General features: G+C 37.5%; 2 protein-coding genes across 2 annotated transcripts; both read left to right on the plus strand.

Moving 5' to 3' along the window:
* The first annotated feature begins 1,941 nt into the window (after positions 1–1,941).
* Positions 1,942–4,408, plus strand: LOC131332530 (BAG family molecular chaperone regulator 1-like). Its single transcript, XM_058366835.1, has 4 exons — positions 1,942–2,518; positions 3,280–3,536; positions 3,662–3,808; positions 3,906–4,408. Exons 1-4 carry the CDS (start codon positions 2,290–2,292, stop codon positions 4,161–4,163), a joined length of 891 nt encoding a protein of 296 aa, XP_058222818.1. The 5' UTR covers positions 1,942–2,289; the 3' UTR covers positions 4,164–4,408.
* A 9,989-nt stretch (positions 4,409–14,397) lies between these two features.
* Positions 14,398–16,269, plus strand: LOC131333029 (ethylene-responsive transcription factor ERF027-like). The gene has a single exon (XM_058367330.1). The coding sequence runs from the start codon at positions 14,743–14,745 to the stop codon at positions 15,340–15,342; it is 600 nt and encodes a 199-aa protein (XP_058223313.1). The 5' UTR covers positions 14,398–14,742; the 3' UTR covers positions 15,343–16,269.
* The last annotated feature ends 7,115 nt before the right edge of the window (positions 16,270–23,384 follow it).

Consider the following 23,384-nt stretch of genomic DNA (forward strand, 5'->3'; position numbering starts at 1 on the left):
ATGTTCCCTTGACAAGTAGACTTGGAAAATTACAAAAATACGCTGCAGAGATTACAAGAATGCCCTCTCTTTTGGAGGTAATCCTGCTTCAGTCAAACATGGAATTGTACAGAATTAGTATTGGGACAAATAGTCCAGGGACTACAAATACCGCGACCGTTAACCCTGTTGGAGTATCTAAATTGCATTTGTGCTGCGAAGAACATCTTACATTTATAATTGAATGGTGATTGGGGTTTGATGGTTTCTGAATTGTTCACATTTTCTACCCAAAAGAATCAGTTTTGTGAATGGGTTGATGCAGAACAATCAAGATGAACCCTGCAAAATATACTAATACTACGTATTAGTTATCAATTCGGCTGTAGGCTCTCTCATTTTTCACTTCTATTATAGATAGCTTTTGTCCTTTTTTACTTTTTTATACACTGACTAATACTAATAAAAGCTGCACCGACGGTTTCCGTAGGAAAACCGTACCGATGGCCACCGGATGGCCGATCCGAGCCGTCCAAAAATTTTAAAAAACAAACCGAGGGGCCCAACGCGGGAATCAACGGCATCCGAGGTGTGTAAGGTACTTGATCCGAGCACCCTTTTTTCGTGTATATATGTATAATATACATATATACACGAAAAAAGGGTGCTCGGATCATTATACATATATACACGAAAAAAGGGTGCTCGGATCAAGTACCTTACACACCTCGGATGCCGTTGATTCCCGCGTTGGGCCCCTCGGTTTGTTTTTTAAAATTTTTGGACGGCTCGGATCGGCCGTCCGGTGGCCGGAAACGGCCGTGCGCGGCGGTCGGTACGGTTTCCCTACACTTTGGTCGGTACACATAGGATTTCTGGACTAATAAAAACACCTCAAATTGTTTCGGTCCCTACCTAACAATTCTCTCACACAATTTTAGGTTTCACTTTTACTAACACTTTTTATAAAATCATCATTAGCAAACACTATTTAAAGAGCCAAATGGAGATTAAGAGGTATTTTCTCAGCTTCTGAAATCTGCCTCTCCTAGTGAGTGGCAAAACAAGACTTTCAAATTTTTTGATTTTAAGTGGAAGACAGAAGAAGGTAAACCAGTGGGAAGATTCAAACCACATAGTGGGTACAGTATGTTGTGCAGCATACTGAGCGAGAAGGGAGCTTGGTTCGACCCGAAATTGATCCTTGCACCTGTGTTTTACCTCCGGTCGGATAAAAGTGTATAGTTCTAGTCCCTGCTCAAGAATAAAACTAAAAAAATAGATTATTATTATTATTATTATATATAATGAAAAATATCGTTAACGATACGATTATACTGTATAAGAAAAATCTTGAATTTGGATCCAAAATTGACAGCTTAGTGTGAGCTTATCCATGCACTTATCCTCTTAGGCATTCTTTTTCTGATATGTCTTTCGTCCTTACTTTCTTGGGTCTCCGAGATCCTTTCAATGAATATTCTGACTTACTTGACCTAACTTGTAGGTTTTTTATTCGTATATAAAACGGATTTAAAATTCTCTTTCATTCCAAAGACATAACATGTATCCAAGCGCTTCATATTCGCCCGGAGATTGTATGCCTTTAACAATGAAGAAAATTGTGTAGGGTTGAATAGATCTCGATCAACTAAGAATTTGTCAAATCTCGACCAATGCTAATTTCATGAGCATTTTCAAGATGTTTCCTAGTAGCAGTAAAATTGATTTCTCAAGAATAAGTTGAGATGCGTGCAGACTGACCCGCTTACCTGTAAAAAAGAAAAAAACCATTTCAGAGTTTACTCCCTTCACCTTATTTTGGCATGGTATTTAGAACGGTATCACCAAACTAATACAGTACTTGACATTATTCTTATCCTTTATACTTTCTCTTGATCTTATCTCCTATCCAAATCCAAGGCATATTATATAAAGTGCACCAACATTTATTCCTCTCTCCTCCTTAATTTCCTACCAATTCCTTTCCTTCTCTCACTTCCTTCGCATTTCCCTGTCCCTTCCCTCTGCAGTCCAATTCACACAACACACGGTTTTTGTTACACCAAATTCTCTTTGAAAATAAATCCCTCTGCACCAAATCTCGTTTAAAAATAATTTCCACAATGGTCTGTGAGACAAGAAGTCACACAGATTGGTTATTTTATAGTCCACAGATTGTCTCTATATAGATACTAATACGTGGATTCTTTCTTCATCTTTGGATTTCCTCGGAACTTGACAAGGAACCCTCTTGAAAAACCCTTTTTCTGCATTGGTTTTTTTAACACCCTTGTCAACCGCGAAGAGATGCTGAAAAAGAACTCCAAGGCCGCCGGAATGCTGTCGCCGGCAAGGCAGAGCACGGGCGGTGGAGGAGGTGGCGGTTTGCAGGTGGCCGGTTTGGAAGTCAGGCCAGGGGGAATGCTGGTGCAACAGAGGAATTCGGATCAAATCTTTTCAGGTCCCAAAGTTAAAGTCAGGGTCAAGTATGGATCAGCTTGTCATGAAATCAGTATTTTGCCTCAATCAAGCTTTGGTAATTCACATTTTCTAGAACTACTCTCTCGCGCTTTCCTAGTTTAATGCATAATGTACGTAACTTCATATAAACTTATGTCGTGTTTTTTTTATTGGGTATCTAAGTCAGCTTGCGCACATATATTTTTTCTTGAATGCTATATTGAATTCAAGTGAGATAAGATTATAACCAATTTGCAATCCACATGATTTAATGGGAAATAACAAGGTCCCGGGGGCTTTAGGGCTGCTAGGGATGCCCTGTTTGTAACTACACTAATGCTTCGGTGACCATGTTTGAGTACCACATTTAGGGTACCACGTGATGTGTCACGACTGTATTGGCAGAATGTGCCATGTTTGTCATATAGTGGAGTACATTCTACCAATGTAATGATGACACCTCATATGGTTCCAAAAATGTGGTACTCAGACATTGTCACCATAGCATTGTTGTTGTAACTTTGGGTACTATTTTCCAACCAGAGTCGTTTGATGTACACCACAGATAAAGGGTATTTGGCCGCTTATTAAGGTTTACGTGGAGTTACGGGACATACTTAGTCGTTGTATTTTCGTCTTTCATTCGTCCCAGTAAGGATTTTGAAGTTGCATTGTCTTTTTTGTGTCATAAATCTGTTTTCTAGGGATATTTTTGAAGTTGCCAATTGATTTTAGATTGGAATGCTCCAAAAAAATCTAAAACGTCATAACAATGTAAATAATATGTTAATGTTAGTATGCATAATTTACTGATGCTAAGTTTTTGTGAGGGTTCAGGGGATTTGAAGAAAATGCTGGCTGGACTAACTGGGCTACACCCTAATGACCAGAAGTTGATTTACAAAGAAAAAGAGAGGAATTCAAGAGCATTTCTTGATGAGGTAGGAGTGACCAATGGGTCAAAATTGGTGTTGACCGAGGATGTATTGAGCCGAGAGAGACGCGTTCTTGAATCACGGAGAAGTGAGAAAATCGACAAGGCATCGAAAGCCATAGCCGAAATTAGGCTCGAAATTGACAAGTTAGCCAAACAGGTGAAAATTGGTTTAGAAGTTTTGATCTAATTGTGCTTTTGCTTTAATCTGTTCTCTCTCTCCCTCTCTGGTTTGGCTTGATGAGTTTTATTTATTTACCTATTTTCTCTCTGGAAATTTGATAGGTTTCAAATTTGGAGTTGGAAATTTATAGCGGGAGAAAGGCGAAGGAAGCGGTTTTGTTGAATCTGATTGAATTGTTAATGTCACAACTGCTGAAATTGGATGGAATTGTGGCTGATGGAGAGGTGAAATTGCAAAGGAGAGAGCAGGTATATATGGGTATTTTTGTCTTTTTAGTGCTATAATTCCAAATATATTTCAAGCCAAAGTGAGACTAAATTTTATTGAATGATGGTGTTGTTGAAGGTGAGAAGAGTCCAGAAGTACATTGAAACTCTTGATTTGCTGAAGGCTAAGGATGCTGGAAATGAACAAAGGCATTCAAATGAGCGAATGCCAAAACAAATGCAACACCATTTAGAGCAGAGGAAACAGAGGAACTTGACTACACAATGGGGAACAATTGGTTCCGGTGTGGCGGCTGCTCCGCCACCATTCACTTCCTCCTCCGCGGCTCATAACTTCCGATATTTTTATGGCAATCCTCCTTTGCAATTCCAGTAAACATTTACCCAAAAAAAGTATTTCACATTCTTGCATTCACGAGGACGTCATTCAGAATAGACATTTTTCGTGGAAATTTCCGGGCATATTTGATTTTTTCTCTCTCTCTCTCTCTCTATTCTTCAATTTGTATAGAGTATGTGTGCTGGGTAGATTACTTTGCTCTCATTCAGATGTTGTGTGTATCTTGTATAAATACATTAGTAATAATCTGGGAAATGAGAAATTCCCATCAGGGGTATTTGCTGCAGCAGAGCAGCTGTTGTTTGTCACAAATCTGAGTGGCTGTGCTTATAATTAATTGCACTTTTTACACTTAATTAATAATGTGTTGCTACAGGTACCGAAATTGGGGGACCGAAATCGGACCGACGGCCGCCGGCGGGCCGTCTCCGGCCACCGGACGGCCGATCCGAGCCGTCCAAAAATTCTAAAAAACAAAACCGAGGGGGCCCACGCGGGAATCAACGTCATCCGAGGTGTGTAGGGTGCTTGATCGGAGCACCCCTTTTCGTGTGTATATGGATTTTTGATTAATAATATGGTCACCTTTCTATTAATTAAATCTCCGCTGATTGGGGCGTTTAAGCAGTGCTTAACCAAAGACATGAAGATTTCTCATGTTTCTTGCAGGGTTGCAAAAAAGATCATAAAAGTGGTAAGTGGGATTATACAATCCCTTATTTTACTGATTAAAAGCTAATCACACCAACAAAGAGCTAATCACACCAGATCATAATACGTTGACAGGCTTGACTTCGGGAGGCTTGATTGGATAATAGTAGCGGAGTAGTTTAACCATATGAAAATCCAAAATTGTTCCTCAACAAACAAGAAATAGTTGTCTGTGAAACGGTGGATGGAGCTCAAGAAAATGAACCCGGGGGACAACACATGTTGTCCTTATTCGGGTCGTCCGATTTTGACAATGGACGGTTCAGATTTCATTGCGGCAATGCACGGATGGACGATTGAGATCTGTTCTGCTGAGATGACATTTGAGCCATCCATTGTCGAAATGGACGGCTCGGATGGGGACAACACCCATGTTGTTCCCTAAGGGACAAAAGGCTAGGGTTGAGGGGACAAATCAACTAACTTGTTCACTGCAGATACAAAACAAAATTAAAAAAATAAAAGGAAAACTTGTTCACTCAGGCTCTGTTTGGTAGAGTTGCTAGTTTTTATTTTTTGTTTATGAAAAACAAGAAATGACTTTTTTTTGATTAAAAAATAAAAACAAAAAACATGTTTGGTGACCGTAATAGTTTTTGTTTATTTGTTTTTCGGACTGCCGAAAGTGTTTTCGAAATAAATGAAAACGCAATTTTTGTGTTTCTAGAATTCCGCAAACTAGTGAAATTGATTATATATTTTGTAAACAAAAACAATAACACAAACATATTTATGGTGTTTGTTTTAAAAAATATCAGAAGCAAAAACAAAAAACTGAAAATAAAAACTTTACCAAACAAAGCCTTATTATCCGGTGTGCATAAGCAGATGATGGTAGAGCCAACCAGCCCATACGGGTGAACACCTTCAAAGCCTGAAAAATAGAACGAAGGTAAGCTAGGTAGAAGACTTTTGGAAGACTTTGTTACGAACATATTTTTTTTTATTTATAAAAAATTACCACCAAATTAAAGCATATAAGCAAAGCTTAAAATCTTAATTTCGCATGTTTTCTGAAGCCTACTAAAAGGTTCTGTTAATTTGTTACTATTACCAACATTAATAATTAACCTCTGAATAATGGCCTTGTTATGATCATTATACAACTGTGTCCTAATTGGTAAGATATGTGCCTCAGGATCGATAATCCAACTGCGTTTCTCTCTTTTGAGTCTGTGTTCGGCGGATGATTGTCTAGAGGTTTGGTGTCAACTTAGTTGAGATGCTTTTTTTTTGTTGTGATGCAGCTCGCACGTGCTTCCGGCCTTTAATATTTGTAATTCTCCTTCCAAAGATTAAAGAAATCTTCTTCTTTTTTCGTTAAAAAAAAAAAAAAAAAGGGATCAATAATCCAACGCTAGTCAAATCTCAGGATAGTCAGCAGTTAAAAATTTCAACACTTGGAAATTCATCAAGCCTTCGGTTAGCATGTCAATCCCAACAAACCCTTTGTCTACTTAAGGACAGTAAGAGTCGGTAAACCCATTAACCGCTACTACTTTTTAGTGAGAACTCAATGTCAGGGTCAGTGTATGCATGCGTAACTCGATTAATCTCGAGACACTGAAGTTAACGACCGAATATACCGTGTCCTAAGAATTGTGTTTTTTGTTTTTTTTTGTTTTTTGTTTTGGTTGGCTAAAAGTGGCCCAAGAGTTTAACTGCTGGATGTTGATTTTGGCACTCCACTTTTAACGTGACTAGTAACTTCATGTACAAAGTGGAACGTCTGCGTACAAAAGTGGAGCGCAAAATTCAATTTCTTCAACTGCTAGTAGTGCAACTTTGTTTCCCCATTATTGCTCTCTCTTGCTGATTGTACAGAGAAGTAACAGAGGAAACAAAACCCCAAAGCATCTGGCACCGAAAGAACATTTTGTTGGCTGTTTGTTAGGCAGCAGGCATATCATTGGATGCCTTGAGGAGACAATCTTCGTAATGAGTGGCGTAACGGAGGAATTGAGAGTCAGAGATAGAACATTTTGTTGGTTGTTAATTCGCAAATTTTCTTCAATTTCAGTATGGACAAAATGCATATGATTGCCAAAACTAAAGCAATTAAGGGAATTGAGTAAGTTTTTCAGCTAGGCATCCAAGAATTTCATCTCAAGTGACAAAAGAAAGAAGAATGGTACCATGCTCGTCATTCTTCTAATTTCCCCAACCGCCTTCCCACAGGGGAGAGAGTTCTCGGACAAACCAAAGGCGCGAACGAAAATTTGTAATCGGTCGGGCGCGCGTGGTTCATAGATACGTAGAAATGTTCATCGATCCGTGTACGTATAAAGTGAAAAATGGCTTGTGATTAGTGACGAGAGAGCTGTGAAGATTGGAGAGGGAAATGAATAGTAACATTCGTAACTACAACAGTATTCCCAAAGGACCAAAATAGTAGGGACCAGACCAAGCACGTATACATTGTTTTGGCCAATCCCTATTGGGAGTTACATCAAGGTACTCTGAATTACTACTATTGAAGAGGTGATTGGAACAAGGTGTCTTTAAATGTGCGACAGGAAAAAGCACAGCCCTAACAGCTCTAGACCTACAAGCCCCAACTCTACCTTCAAGTCTTTTCTCCATGTCAAGAAAAAGAGAATTGACGAGAATTTTGTTTTCATTGATGGGTATTATTGATTAATTTGATTGTAACTCTAGTACGCCTTTATATTTGCTACACAATTTGGTAACCAAGAAACCTAAACCAATGAAGAAAATACGCATAATAAGGAAATATATATATATATATATATATATATATATATATATATATATATATCTCTTAACGTAGCGTAAACAAGAAACATAATGTTGAAATCTAGAAACATGGTAATACAATATTTTCTAATATTACCAAAAAAAAAAAGATGACCAATAGAATCCAAAAAAGCGAAGACGCCGCTGCACACTCAGGGCTGACTCATAAGTTTTGAAGGCCGGAAGCGAACCTCTTAAGTGAGGCCTCCCTATATTTTTCATGCAAAAGTTTGGTCTACAAAGAGTCTCATAAAAAAAAAAAAACCATTACAAAAAAATTACTATTACAAATATAAGCATATAATTATCCAAAAAAAAAAAAAATGTAACTATTACAATACCTCGAAATCCGTCATTTGAAAATTAGTCTTCTTGCACTTTTTGCCGCAAACGTATTAATTCCACCGTTAGGCCTATTTTGTTGCTCTTAAATTTCAATTGGACATATTTTGTGTAAACGAGGCTCAGTGCAAAAAAAATTTGGGGCCATATATACATACATATATATATATACATACATATATATATATACATACATATATATATACATACATACATATATATATATATATATATATATATATATATATATATATATATATATATGGGTCCTAGAATTTTAGAGGCCCTCATTTTAAACCCTTTTTTGGGGGCCCGAAGCCCTTACTTCTTCTGCCTCTCCTTTTAGCCGGCCCTACGCACACCTCCGTCTTGGAACATCCAATAAGCGTAGATCAATGGCCACACCATTGCCAGACACAAGCCACCATCGCCGTTAGGCCAAACCGAACTCACACAGGAATGAGCCGGCTGGTGGATTTGCTGATGGTGGTGGTAGCTTGGGGTTGTTGGTGGTTGGCAATTGTTGGACGGTGGTTGGGGTGTGTCTGTAGTTGGGCTAGGGTTTGGGTTTCTAGGCTTAACTGTGTAATTCGAGCTTTTAGGCCTTTTAGATGTTCAGGCTACGTCCCGCTTGTGCTTATTATATTATCTGGGTTTTTGACCTCTTAGGTGCTAAGCTTTGTCCCTTGGGGGTGTCTCCTTGATTGGTCAAATAGGGATTTGGATCTCGGATGAGCACTTGTTGCCTTTCCCTTTGCTCGTTTTAGTCTTTGTGTTCACTTAAAAGATTAAGGGCCCGTTCCAGAACCGAAATAAGAACTTATTTTTTGTCTAATAAGAAGCCTTGTTCCGGAAAATAAGAAGGTTGGTACTTATTTTGGAAGAATTTATATAGGTACCGACCGGCCGGGGATGGAAATCGTATTGACGGTCGCGCCGGGCCGTCTCCGGCCATCGGACGGCTGATCCGAGCCGTCCAAAAATTCTAAAAAAAAAAATTGAGGGGGCCAAGGCGAGAATTAACGGCATCTGAGGAGTGTAGGGTGCTTGATTCGAGCACCCCTTTTTCGTGTGAAATCATATACACGAAAAAGGGGTGCTCTGATCAAGCACCCTACACACCTTAGATGCCGTTAATTTTTGCGTTGGCCCCCTTGGTTTTTTTTTTTAGAATTTTTGGACGGCTCGGATCGGCCGTCCGGTGGCCGGAGACGGCCCGGCGCGGCCATCGGTACGATTTCCCTCCTTCGGCGCCCATTCTCATAGCAACAGTCTTATTTTTTGTATAAGGCAACTTCAAGCTCAAAAATCATGTATTTATGCAAATAATTTTCTTATCACTATGGATCTTGTTTGATAGATCTCATTGAGATCTTTAATACGGTACAAAAAATTTTGAATTTTTTTTTTCATTTACATTATTTTTGAGTTTGAAAATGTGAAAGGAACTTTTTGTTTGGATTTTGTGGAATGACCCTTCTTATTTTTGAATGAAAAGTTTCAAAATAAGTACTTATTTTTTAAGAAGGTTTCCGGAATGGAGCCTAATAAAATTTCCTTTTTTCGGCATTCAAAAAAAATATTTCTTAATATTATGTTAACGCCTTGTACTTTGATGAATTCATTTATCAGTCCTTGGGTAGACTTATTGGGCTGGAAATTATTGGGCCGGTGCCAGCTCTCCTACTGCCGTGATTTGCTTACATTACCAAGGCTAGTCGTAGAGATCCGTGTGACGTGAAAAGTGTCCCAACTTCATATCTTTCTTTTTTCTTTTTATAACCGCATTTTGTTGCACGCATTTCTGAGACACTGAAGTTAAAGTCCGGGTAAACCCTTCAATGGTTCGAAGTGTTTGGATCCCGTGAGGATCAAACATGGAATCTTATGAAAGACAAAAAAAAAAGTTCATTTTTCATGCTCATTTGCCCAAATCTCTTAGTTAACTTTATTTATCTTTCTTTTATGACATAAAGGCCCAAATTTTTAACTTTTGAGTCACAATGACAAGCCCTATTTGGGTCCCAACCTATATAAAGCAATAACACTGCCACAAACTTTAAGCGACATTTCGATTAAGGATTTCAAGACACCGATATATATGACTTGAACAAACCAAAAATTGTGAGTGACAGAGACAATTCCCATGCATGGTGGGGAATTTTTAAAACAATAATAATTCAGGTGTTTGGGCTAGCTTTGGCGCACTTGATTGAGCCTAGCGTCCAATCTCACTGTTCACTTACGGGGAATGGAGGGAGATTTTCATTGTTTTTTTTTTTTTTTTATTGAAAAAAAAAGCAACAAAAAAAAAAGAAAGTAAAAGGAGAAGTCGATGAATAGTGGCAATTCCTTTGGGCATGATCATTGTTGTTTTGTACAGTAATTAATAAGAATCACATTGTAGAGAACTCGGACGGAGGGGGCCATATCGATCAAACAAAAATTTATTGACTGCTCTTTGGATATCATGGATCTTGATATTACAATGTACAATTGAGTACGCGGGGACCTGATGGGAGCTGATAGGGTCAGCATTGGTGCTCTCCCCTACCAAACAGTGTCGTTGTGGCACAAGAAAACATATCGCGGAGATTGGTGTTAAAATCGATAACCAAATCCTTAAAAAAAAGAAGGGTATTTCTTCTTCGCTAGCTTCTGTTCAAGGAGGCTAGGAAAATTCTAGATATTGGTCATAGGTTAGGCATTGAGGCTAGAGGGGGAGGAATTTCTTGTTAAGGGAATTTTGAAATGTGGGAGAACGAATTAGCAGAAATGATCAACGCTCTAGATGAATTAGAGGAGGAGGATGACTTGGAGGATCTTGATGAAAATGAGGAAGGAGCTTCTCTTTCCTTGGAATTTTCTGATTTTAAGTTCTGGGTTTTGGCCTTCGGTTTGCCCCCTTAATTTGGATCGTTGTGCTTTGGTTTTTCTATTTTGGTTGCTTGGGCTGCTTTTCCAGTTTTGCTTGGGTTGGTGTTGATGGTTTGGTGCTTTGTTTATCATTTTTGCTTGTTAGGTTCTGGTGTTTTCTGGTCGGTCTTTTTTGGTTTTGTTTTCCGGTTGGCATCTTGCCTTACTTTAGATCTTAGGTGGCTTTATGCCGGTGTACCCGTATCATTTTAATCTTTGTAATCCTTATAACGATTAATAAATCCTTTTTGCTTAGAAAAAAAAAAAACCATTTCCCTTGGACCCTTGGTTCTTGATTGGTGCCCAATAAATGAGCGTGATTGATTATTTTGTGGGGCCCATTTTGAGTCCCACAAAAATGATTCAGACTACGAGTTATTCTTATTAGTTTTTTTTATGTGTTATTGTATAAAATTAGCTCAATCTAATATCCGTAAGAGCTTTTTCAAAATTCTCTACGAATTCTGAAAAAACCTTTACCGTTATCAAAATTTTGAAAATGCCTTGATATCGGATTGAGCTAATTTGGGAAGAACATGCTCGTGTGGATCTTATATTGGGACGAAGGGAAATGTATGGTTGAGTTTCCCTTGCCCCCACCCACACATGTGTGGGTGGGGTGATTTTAGCAAGGTTGAGTTGGCCTTGCCCCACCCTATATATATATATATATATTCTAAAAATAAAACTAAAAAGTGGTTATGTAGTGGAGACCAATTGCATCCTTTTTGCATATGTTTTGCCAAGTACTAGCAATAGAAGTTGACTATATTTTCATTGTAGTACAAATTACTAATTATTTCTTAGATTTCTAGCTAGCAGCTGGTTATGCAAACCCTAGGTAGCTCCATGCATCCTGATCATCTCACGTGAATATATGTAAATTGTAAAATTAAGGACGTTGGGATCAATTTCCCAATACACCTAAATTAATCGAGAACCATGTGCCTGTAATTATAGCACCTAAATCGAGAATCTAGTGGAAAAAATAAAAATAAAAATAAAATAAAATAAAGCCAAATAGATCTAGTGAGGGTCCACTACAGTATATATTCACTATATATTCACTGCAGATATGAATTGCACCTTGTTGGCTTCATACCATCCATGAGATATTCAGGTGCGACCCCAATTAATAAGTAGTAGTAATGTGCTTTATTAATTTGACTGTTAAATAACAACCCAACATCTCTTTTAAGGGGTTTGGCTTAATTGGAACTTCCATCTTTTCAAACATGATCAATCAAACATGACAAGCGGGCCAAGGGAATTTCAAAACAGGGGGAAAAAAAAATAAAGGCCAGTCACGCGCACCTTGATTAATTAATACCGAAGGATCATGATCAATCTCACCGCACGTCTACTACTGTTGAGTTGAGCATGTTCGCTCCTCAACCTTCCCCCCTCGATGTAACCTTTCGAGTTCTATGAAATTTCTTTTAGCCGAGCAAAAAAAAATGTTTAGGAGAGATTTCGAATTAATCTGAAATTAATCTCCAGGGAACAACCCGGCCCTAATTTTGAGGCATTTAACCTAGCTAGAAAAAATGGTATCAAGAAAACAGCAGTTGATATATCAGAAATGCTAGAGACAAAGAAATAATACCCCGAAACTATCCCGAAAAGATTAACTAGTGGTTGAGATTCACTTTGATGTGTGTGACCCAATCATCAAAGTGATTCTTAACCACTGATTACTGTTTTCGGGATACTTTCGGGGTAAGTTTTCTTTGTACCTAGTATTTCCCGTTGATATATACTACTGTGTAAGTAGTGTAGTAATTACTATGCGATCGACAACGACGCTGATTGGACCATATCCTAAGACCTTGTTTGTTAGCCAAGGCTCCAAATCTATTTCTTTTTCACAGGTAATAAGAAAAAAAAATGCATGTGTCTATTCAAAATATATATATATGCTAGCTGTTGATGAGCAGACAAATGTCACAAATCAATAGAACACATGCACAAAATGAATGTTTAGAAGTCATATACATATGACTTGTATCATCAGACCGATCAATTCATGAAAGCAACTATCCCATACGGCCGGTGGTTTGAGTTCGAAGGCGCGTGCGCAAACTTTCCTGCCCGCTCTACCTTCTTACGAGCGAGCCATGGCTACACCCGGCCCTGTCAATATTGCATGGTCTTTAGGCAAGGTAACAGGTCCTAGTCAACCCTGCTCGGGGTTGACCTAGTCATTAAGGCCAGTGAATCACGTTGCTCCCTCTTAACATCTTGTATTCGGAACTAATCAGGTGATAAAATAACAACTTATTTGGCCGGAACCAGTCCATACATAGCTTTGCTCTGATTATGCTAAATACAAGCATGTACACCAACAAAGTATGTTTTTAAAAATAGAGTTATGCTATGGTAATAATATTATCCAAATACCAAACGTAATTGAATTATTTTCGAAATTACTTTGGATAATATATCTGACACGAGTCAGTTATAAGTAAGGATGACAATGAGGCAGGTCTCAGAGTCGGATCGATTATTAGGGCGGCAAAAGGGGAGGTGCCGGGATCGGGGATCAAATAATTAATCGGGTCTCATTCATCTTTGTAGTCTACATTAACTTTGTTCTCTTAAGATAGACTTGGAAAAAAAATATAGCGTTGAGAGTTAAAAAACTACTCCAAAACTAAAATACTAGTATTTGGCAATTTACTCTTATTAGTTGATTTAAAAAAATAAAATCTACACAGTATATAAATGCAAAACTTCCTTATGGGATTAGGGCACGGAGGTCGGAGGCAGGAACATGACGGATACAGTGGTCATCCCTACTTATAAAACCACAACAAAGAAAACATTTTCAATTTTCTCTTAATAGTCTTTGCAAGAGGATGAAAACTCAACGGTTCCAATATTCATTGCTTTCCTTGCCGTAAACACGAAAAAAAAAAAAAAAAAAACCAGAACACCAAAAAAATTCCAAAATTAATTAAATGTCTTGGGGGATGAAAAATCATAAGGTGCTCTTGGAGGATGGCCGCGTGCCGTCCCATGGTCCTTAATTAGCCACCACAAAATCTTGTACTATTCATTGTTAAGTGTATGTACACAAAATGTTCGGTGAGCGACGGTCTTGGTGTGCTACGTGATCATGCCCCAAAACTACTTGCAAATCGGGTTCTATTATGTACACGTACAGACATACATACACACATACATACTTACGGATATACACACAGAAACATGCATATAAACATCACACAGTACTTTTTCGTGCATATTAATTAAAGTCACAACCCAGCATACAAAAATACACTTGAGAAGTTGATGACGACACATGCAATCAAGTAGTAGGCGATTGTTAAGAATATTATCCAAAATGAGTAACAGCTAATTGCTAGCTTGTACATCAAAATTTTGCGTGTGCTTTCTTAATCATACAAACTCCCACAGCCCCCTGAAACTATATATGAACCCCACCATCAAAAGGCCACGAATTCCCCACGCCTTTCACCCCTTAATTATATTTCTACTCTCAAATATAAATCCTCACACTCCCTTAAAATACCCTACATAAAATCTTCACACTCCCTTAAATCACCCAGTCACCCCACCCCTATATACGAACAAACCAATCTCTCTCTATCTCTCTCTCTCTCATATATATATATATATATATATACACATATATGTATATGCATTTTTTAAATCATGGGTGACCCACCAACCCTACTAACTTGCGCCAAAAGTAGACCAAGTTGACCAACCATCTCAGCCTATCGTGCGCCACCAACACCAGTTACCCTTACCCCATTCGGCTACTATACCTATCACCACGTGTGAAAAAACTCTTTCTCTCTCTCCCTCTCTTTCCTGGCAAAAAGTCCAAGTCCAACGACCTAATAGGGCCACCACCGGGACCATGAGCTCCGCTGCCTCCTCCAGAGGCTCATCTAGCCGCCCGCCCGCCGGAAAACATCCGATTTACCGCGGGATACGGTGCAGGAGCGGCAAGTGGGTGTCCGAGATTCGGGAGCCGAGGAAGACGACACGTATCTGGCTCGGCACGTACCCGACTCCGGAGATGGCGGCCGCCGCCTACGACGTGGCGGCGCTGGCCCTCAAGGGCAGAGACGCGGTTCTCAATTTTCCCTATCAGCCCTATCCAGTGGCGGCTTCTTCGTCGCCACAAGACATACGCGCAGCGGCTTCTGCGGCCGCCGCGTTAATGAAGACAGAAGAGCCTGGCTGCGGCCCGAAGGTGGGGGAGGGGCAGCCCTCCGGGCCGCGGCCAGCAGAAAACGAAGCCAGTGGCGCTGCCGGTGGTGGCGTTGCACCGCAGCGTGGCGATGAGTTTATTGACGAGGAGGAGTTGTTCGACATGCCGAATTTGCTGGTAGACATGGCCGGGGGAATGCTGGTGAGTCCGCCGCGGATTAACTCGCCGCCGTCCGATGATGATTCGCCGGGGAATTCTGATGGGGATAGTCTGTGGAGCTATATGTTTAACGAGTCTCTTTGAAGCATCAAATCTGATCAACCCAAAAGAAAAATCCGCAAAGTTTTTGAATGCAGATAGAACAGCAGTTGAACGTTCAAAATTATGATGCTTAACAGTAATTAAGAGTTAAGTAGTAGGGTTAGGGTCGCATTATCTGGGTAAAAATGGTGGGTATTATCCAGTGTGACGCTATATGCACGTCATCATTCACATCACTTAATAGTTCACCATTATTAAAAAAAAAAAAAAAACTCCATAATTGCGATCAACTTTCTTTGCTGATAAAAAAAAAATTGCCAGAAAATTATTTATGCATTAGGATGGACCTAGCTAGTCTGGATATCATGTGAGGTAGTAGTATTAGAGCAACTTAACAAGTCACACTTGCGAATTGAAAACATCATTCGTCCCCAATTATTAGTTATTGTCGTTTTTTTTTTAATCGAGAGCTGCGTCAATATTTGGATTAAAAAAATAACGTATTCTTGTGAATAATTTCGAATTCTCTGTTACACCAATTAAAAGGTTTAGTTGAGATCCTTTGAGTGGTGTAAAAGAAATCAAATCCATTTACAAAAATATATTATTTTCGGGTCTGATGTTTGACACGACTCTCCAAAAATAACTTATAATTGAAGAAGGAGCTAGCTAGAGCGAGTAGAACCGAAAAAATGCGATAATAAGAATTACTACCGCAGTAAAACATGCATGAAAACAAGTCATGTTATGATGCATTCCGGTTTTAATTCACTGTTGGGTTTTGATTGGAATTGAGTAGCTAGGGCGTGGCGTGAGAGTGTCATTTTTGCTCTCATGAGTGGATGTCAGGTATGTTGGGGTGCAATTCTGGGCTACCTCTCATCTTTTCTTTTTTATTTTCCCTAAGTGGAAATGCCATGTTTTTGTATGCTGTTTATCCTGCATATATAACACCAGTTATGCTTCTCAGATCTCTCTCTCTCTCTCTCTCTCACACACACACACTCGTAGCTCCTTAATGTACTAGACTTGTAGCTCCTTAATTAGGTGATTACAAGGTAGGACATACGGACATACCTCACCAATGATATACTTTTTCAGGTATAAAGTCATCTATTTGAGATTTTTCAGTCAGGAACTAAAACATACTTCTGCCGAAAGATTGGGGAGTGAAAACGACAGAACTGCATTTTTTCTTTTAGGGTTAGTTTCTAATAATTTTTTTGATCTTCCGGCTAATGATAATAGTCAAAGTTGCTTCCGTTAAATGACATTTTAGTTAATGTTTCCGCACAAAAACATGAGCTTTTAGCTTTAGGGAAGACTTAATACTATTAGGACGTAGTCAAAATTTTAACTCAATGATGACGACTGCATATATTTATAATTTACTGCTGAAAGTTTTAAACCTTTTTTTATAACTTTCTGCTGATCAATCCTTTAAACTTGACTAGAGGGACTGATCTGTGCATTCAAAGTCATCGCCTACAACTCAGTTGAAACACACTAGCTACCTATAGTAGGTCGTAGGCATGCACTTCTAAAGTGATCTTATTATACTGATTAATTCGACTGATTATCAGAAATTAGTAGGATTTTTTTAACGATGATTCAATTTTCTTCAAAAAGTACAACTTCGGTTGTTTGCTTCGTTTGAAGAATCGTGGAAAACCATATTGGAACCAACAGGCGCCGTTGAGACGGCCTTATTGCATTTGGAGTACTCTCCAAAATGGAACCTTAATTTTCATTCTCCATTCTGAAAAACTATATTTTCACTCACCATTATCTTTTTTCAATTTTGACATCAAAATATAATGCCGATCGACAATATCTATCCTTTTTACTTTTTGTTAGACTTTTGTGATATACTTGTTACTTTATACCATTATAAAAACGGGATTTGGATAAAAGTAAACTGACTCCTGTAAGAAGATATAGACGATACCTTTAAAATGAGTCCAACATTGAAAATATTTCAATAAGAATAAAAATTTTATTTTAGAAGAAAGAAAAAGGGGAGGACCCGTGAGAGAAGTGAGTAAAAATCTTGAAAGAGAGCTATCGAGATGAAAAACAGAGAATGTACGTAGATTTGAGTATTAATTAGTAAATTAATACTCAAAAGTTACTTTGTAAATAACATATAGGATTTTTTTTCGAACATAACATCTAGGATGGGAGATGGGTTAGAGTCTTATTAGAGATGCTCTGATCGATCTTACGTACGTCGAGTATACTTTTGAAAAGAAATATCGTATTGTATTGTATTAGTAAATGTAATGGTTGGGTTTTGGCCTTTGGGGTTTATGTCTTGGTTGGATACCTGCCAACTTCGGAGTGGTGTTGTTTCCATTTTGGATCTTGACGGCATATGAATGTCGAAGTGATGGGGTGTCAACTTTGTGAGTTAGGTCTTACAGCACGTAGCGATGTTTCGTGCTTAGGATTCTTTTAGTTTCTGCAATTTGTTATCAAAGATTAATATAACCTTTTTTTGCTGTTAAAAAAATAAAGTTCATATAGGAAACAAAACAAAAAAAGAGCGAGGGACAATGGAATTATTATTATTTTTTGATCGGCTTTAAATTATTTTGATAACTTGGATTTCCCTTTAAAATCATGTTTGAAACTTGAGGAATTATAAATTGTAATATTATCAAGAGCATCTTCAAATGGATGAATATAGCCGTAACTTGTTCATACATCACGATATATTCAGCGATGTAATTGTCCTCATAGGGCAAATGTTATTTCTCGAAAAGTCAAAAGTTGATTCCTTCAAAAGATGTCAAATCAAAATTTAAAAGTTAAGATATTGCCAAACCTTGTCAACTTGGTACGATTTGAATCATTTGATGTAGTATAACACTATGGAACTAGTTGAACTTTTGTTATAACCATTAGAATGTCTCTAATGGTAAGTCATTTCTCAAGCCAAAGTCATTATTCGGCAGGGAGTCTCAAAAAAATAAACTCCAATATCGTATGGCCATGCATTTCTCAAGCCAAAAAATGGTATTGCCGTTTATCAAACCAAATTTGGCACATTGCCCATTTCACATCTACATTAGCGAGTTGCTATCATTTTTGTTCAAATCTCTATGAAATAGGTCAATAGATCGAAAGGCCGTCATGGAATATGGCTAAAGAAGGAATTTGGCACCATTGGGAAACTTTGCCAAATTTCTAAGAAAACACTGATGCAGGCCGAAAATTAGCTTTGACTTGAAAACAAATGGCTCCAAGTACTGTTACAAGATTATGCTCTTATAGAAAGCTTGTTTTAGAGTTCAATATTGTCAAAATTTGATGTTATGCATCTAACCATTAGAGAGAAGCTCATGTGCTTATAACTAGTAGTAATATATGATGTGAAGTAATTATTTAGTAGTCCCGAAGCAGAACAAACCACTTGGTGTTTCGGATCACCCTAGCTAGCTAGCACCACACGTTTATGTGAGATCTATATATACACTTAATCATGAATCCAACGAGAATGTGCGGTTCTGTTAGAGTGTCTTGGAGCACCACGTTTCTGTTGCCGTGTTTCGGGAACACTGAATAATTAATTAGACCATGGGGAGGGACAAGGGGGAGGCAGAAGTCGGCCGGCCAGGGGGGACACCAAATCGGTGAAAAAAGGTTGTCTCTTGAGTCATCATGATAGCGTTGTTGTTTTGATGACTAAAAAGAAAGGCGTTTGGGGGGGGGGGGGGGACTGGCTTTTTGGAGATATATAGAATCTGGTTTGATCGAGTAGCCGAAATTCGCTTTCAGTACAAAATTTGGAATATTGTTGGAAAATGAGTTCTGGCTATTACTATCTGCAGAGACTTCAAAGAGTCTCATTATTCACATGGCCGACACAGCCCCCGCCCCCCCTCCCAAAGTTCGATCGACCTTCTCTCTCTCTCTCTCTCTCTCTCTCTCTCTCTACGCAACTTTCTTGAAAGCAACTAGGAGTACTATTTACCAAGTGAAAAAGTCGACCCAGATGATCAAACGAAGAGAGGAAAAAAGTTTCAAACCTAAGAATGATAGCATGTAAAGCTACTATTTGAACTTATATACGTAGTATTTTGTTTATATTATTAGACTATTAAATACTAACTCATCTAAGAGGTAATTAAGCTGTTAGAGAAATGAGTAACTTTATATTATATTCTCAACAGTTCATCAGTATCTATACTCTTGATAATTTTATGTGTGCTTGGTGTGAATCGGCGAGCCTAGAGATCTAACCCTATGGGCTATGGGGAAAGAAACCTTAACAAAGCTCCGTGTGAATAGAGCAATGCTAGGAACACAATATTAACATAGTTTTAAAATTGTATTTGGATTTGCGTTCTAAAATTGGTCTCTCTCTCTCTCTATATATATATATATCAGGACGGTTCAAGGGACACCCAAAAAAATACCTAAAAAAACACCCAAAATCTCAATCTCATAGTTCTCGATCAAATTTTTATGATCCGAACCGTTCAATGTGTACAGAATGTGATTTTAAGGGTGCTCACGAGAAATTAGCAAAAAAAATGACCGGAAAAGGCTTGATTTGAGCAGTTTTTATTTGAACCGTTCAATAATATATATATATATATATATATATATATATATATATATATATATATATATATATATATATATATATATATATATATATATATATATATATATATATATATATATATATATATGGAATTTTTGAAATCCTAACACAAGATTTACGGGGAAAAGATGGAAAAACTAAAGTAATTAATAAGCCAAAGCCCAATCATGGATATACCAGGTGGTCTTGCATAATGGGTTTTTTTTTTCTAATATCAAAATTCAAATAATTTGAAAAACAAATTACATATTTTGAGTGAGATGTGTATGGAAAATGCACTTGACGTTCTACAAAGTCACATAATTTGCGTGCGTGAGTAAAAATGACAGTGTGAAAGTATTTTTGAAACACATCTCTAACAACTAAAATTTGCAAGAGCGCGAGCATGAGAGCAGTGCGAAAATTAATCAAAGCCGAAGCGCATGACATTTTGAAGAATGATGTAACTTTGGACTCATCACTCCAATACAAATCCAAACAAAGATTTCCTGGCTGGACCAATACAAAAATATTCGAAACCTCCTTCTACCTACTGCAAGTCTGTATAAACTTCTTTCCGGTTGAGGTGTAAACAAGGAGTTTACATCGCCGCCATGTGCGAGCCCCATTGACACTTTATCGCAATAATTTGAATCGTTCATTTTGTAGGACCCACAGAGTAGTATATATAGGCAAAAAATCAGCTTGACTCAACATCGATAGGTATATCAAAAATTAAATTTTGGTTTATAAAATCAACAGCCTAAATTCTGTCAATAATTTTTAAGTTAAAATAATTCAAGCTGTTGATTTTCTAAACCAAAATTTAATTTTTGATATATCTATCGATGTTGGGTCAAACTAATTTTTTTGCATATATATACTATTCTGCGGGCCTAAAAAATGAACAATTCAGATTATTGCGATAAAGTGTCGATAGACCCACACATGGCGACGGTGTAAACACCTAATTTACACCTCAACCGGAAAAAAGTTTATCTCATCTAGTAATGACTATTTTAAGAAAAAGTTGTGGATACCCACCGTGCTAGGGCAATTGAGGCAAAAGTTTTTATTAAAAAAACACACACACAGACATCCGAATCTTGTAAAAATTATTCAATTCTTTTGGGGTATCATTACGTAGTGTCTCAGGCTTCTCCTCAACCACACATTTTTGTGAGGTCCGAGACTAAGTATATGGACCTTACAACAATATGTAATGGGAAGAGGCTTGGGGCACCAAAACGTAGTGCCCCAAGAGAATTGAATAATCTCTCCGAATCTTGTGATTCCTTTCCAAAATAGGAAAGACGAATGTTGATTATTATAAGAATCAAAAGAGAATTAATTTATTAAGGTAATACCATTTGGGGTAATCTAAATGTCGTCTGCCAATTAAACAATGACTATCACATACTTGAAAGGGCAATAAGCCGATAATCGTACAATTATATAATACTGCTTAGACGTTTTGGTGCGTTTTAAGTCGATGTTTTAATTTGTTCTTAAGATAGCTTAAAGAAAGAGGGGGGAAGTATCCAATGTGGTTCATATAAGTATTTTACGCCCTTTTGCCTTTTGGTCTGATTAAAATCTCTCTCTCTCTCTCTCATGCTGATAACATCGATTTTTTGATTGGCGAAATGAAAGTGATCAGTATCGTCAGAATAATTATACGAGGACCATGAAAAAGGAGCTGAACTTCCAAATTTTTTCTTTCTGGCACTTAAGTGCACTCCTGATAGTATTAGGTCAAAAGCTTTTTGGTAGGTCAAAAGCTTTTTGGCATGCTGTTGACATCGATGTGTAAATTTGTACACATGCAGTCCTATTACAGTATGAACATGGTATATATGCCTTATTTATCCTCTTTAATCCACCTCAAAGTCATCAATCAAATTCGTAACATATGTACTCTCTCTCCGTTCTATTTTGTTGTTTGTCCATTATTCATTTTGTGTTTTTTGTGTCTATTACGTATATATTTCAATCTATGGCATTTTTCATGATTTCGACAACTTTGTATTATAGTATAAATTAAAATCTATCAAATAAGATTCATATTGCATATTTTTTGAAGATTCATATTAGAAGACATAAGCGATTGAAAACTGACACGAACATAATAAAAAAGGACGAACAAAATGGAACAGCGAGAGTATAAATCAATTTTGCTATACATAGCAATTTATAATATACGCATAATAAAAATTGTAACGTCCAGATAAAAACTCAACATATAGTAGATGTTATAAAAGTCAATGTTGATGCAAAACATATATACGAGCACGATTTTCAAGATTTTGGGTAAAGACGGAAGTTAGCAAAAAATTTTGATCGAAGTACGAAGTGCTTTGAAATTTTGGATGATTAATTCAATATTAGACAAAGTCTAAAGGCCACTATGTAATTAATACTTTTAATCCCTATAAAACTAACGTTATTACTCTACTCCTGAGGCAGCAGCTTTTGAAAGGATATTCCCACGGACGAAACAACGAAGAACGGGGCTGCCGTGGGGCTGTGTTCAATATTGTTTAGAGTTCTTTTTTCTTTTCAAGTATTTGAAGTTTTGTTCAATTATTCGCATTTCGGTAACTCATTTTAATTTTTGTTCTTAATTTAAGTTATTCGTTGGTATTCAATTAGTTGTTATCTCTTGTTTATTTTTCATCTCGCGTAATAAAAGCATGTTTCAAGTTAGGGTTTCTTTTATTTCATGTGCAATGATTAGTGAGTAGTCGTATAGGTAGGGTCGCAGGGTGATTAGCACACCGTGGCTAGTTCGAGCATTGCTCCTATTTTCAAATAATGAAAAAGACAATTTTAGATTAAAAAAAAATACTTCATGCAGACGAACTCGGGCATTGTCGGAGTCTATGTGAACGGGGAATGTGGGTCCAAAACTTATTCTCCGTTGTGCATGGGTAAACGGCGACCATAGAGTCTCGCATCTTGCAGGGTATCTTTTTCAATCTAAAGTTGAACGTTTTTAAGAACACCAAATAGAGCAGGTTAATCCGGACTGGTTACGAGTGCTATGAACCCTACGACCATACCTCTTTTTAATTATTCGAAAAGAACAATCAATTTCTTAGGTTTTAATTAATCTTCGCATAAAACGACAAACGGTGGCTACCTAAGAGCCCGTTAAATTAGTAAAACTCGAATTTTTAGTCAGCATACATCACTGTCTCTCTGGATTCGACTCCGGACTTACCGGATATTATGCTACGTCGGTATCAGCCTTACGCTTAGGGCAACCCATTAATTTAGGATTAGGAATCAGAAGCACAAGTTTTCTTAGAAAACAAAAAGATTTGAACATTAATATATTACAAATTTACATCAAAATGTTACATACAAAATAATGAGTGAAAATTGAAAAAATTCCACAATGAATGTCTCAAATCACTATTCACATCTCTCAAACAATCATCTAGATTTTGTAATTTATAGTACTTTTCCTAATTTTAAAAATCTTGTTTAG

Source organism: Rhododendron vialii, chromosome 7a (assembly GCF_030253575.1).
Source record: "Rhododendron vialii isolate Sample 1 chromosome 7a, ASM3025357v1".
In the NCBI taxonomy this organism is placed as follows: domain Eukaryota; kingdom Viridiplantae; phylum Streptophyta; class Magnoliopsida; order Ericales; family Ericaceae; genus Rhododendron; species Rhododendron vialii.

Coding starts and splice junctions, on each gene's coding strand:
- LOC131332530 (XM_058366835.1), top strand. CDS start 2,290: ATGCTGAAAAAGAACTCCAAGGCCGCCGGAATGCTGTCGCCGGCAAGG. Junction 3,537..3,661: donor TTGACAAGTTAGCCAAACAG/GTGAAAATTGGT, acceptor GAAATTTGATAG/GTTTCAAATTTGGAGTTGGA. Junction 3,809..3,905: donor AATTGCAAAGGAGAGAGCAG/GTATATATGGGT, acceptor GTGTTGTTGAAG/GTGAGAAGAGTCCAGAAGTA.
- LOC131333029 (XM_058367330.1), top strand. CDS start 14,743: ATGAGCTCCGCTGCCTCCTCCAGAGGCTCATCTAGCCGCCCGCCCGCC.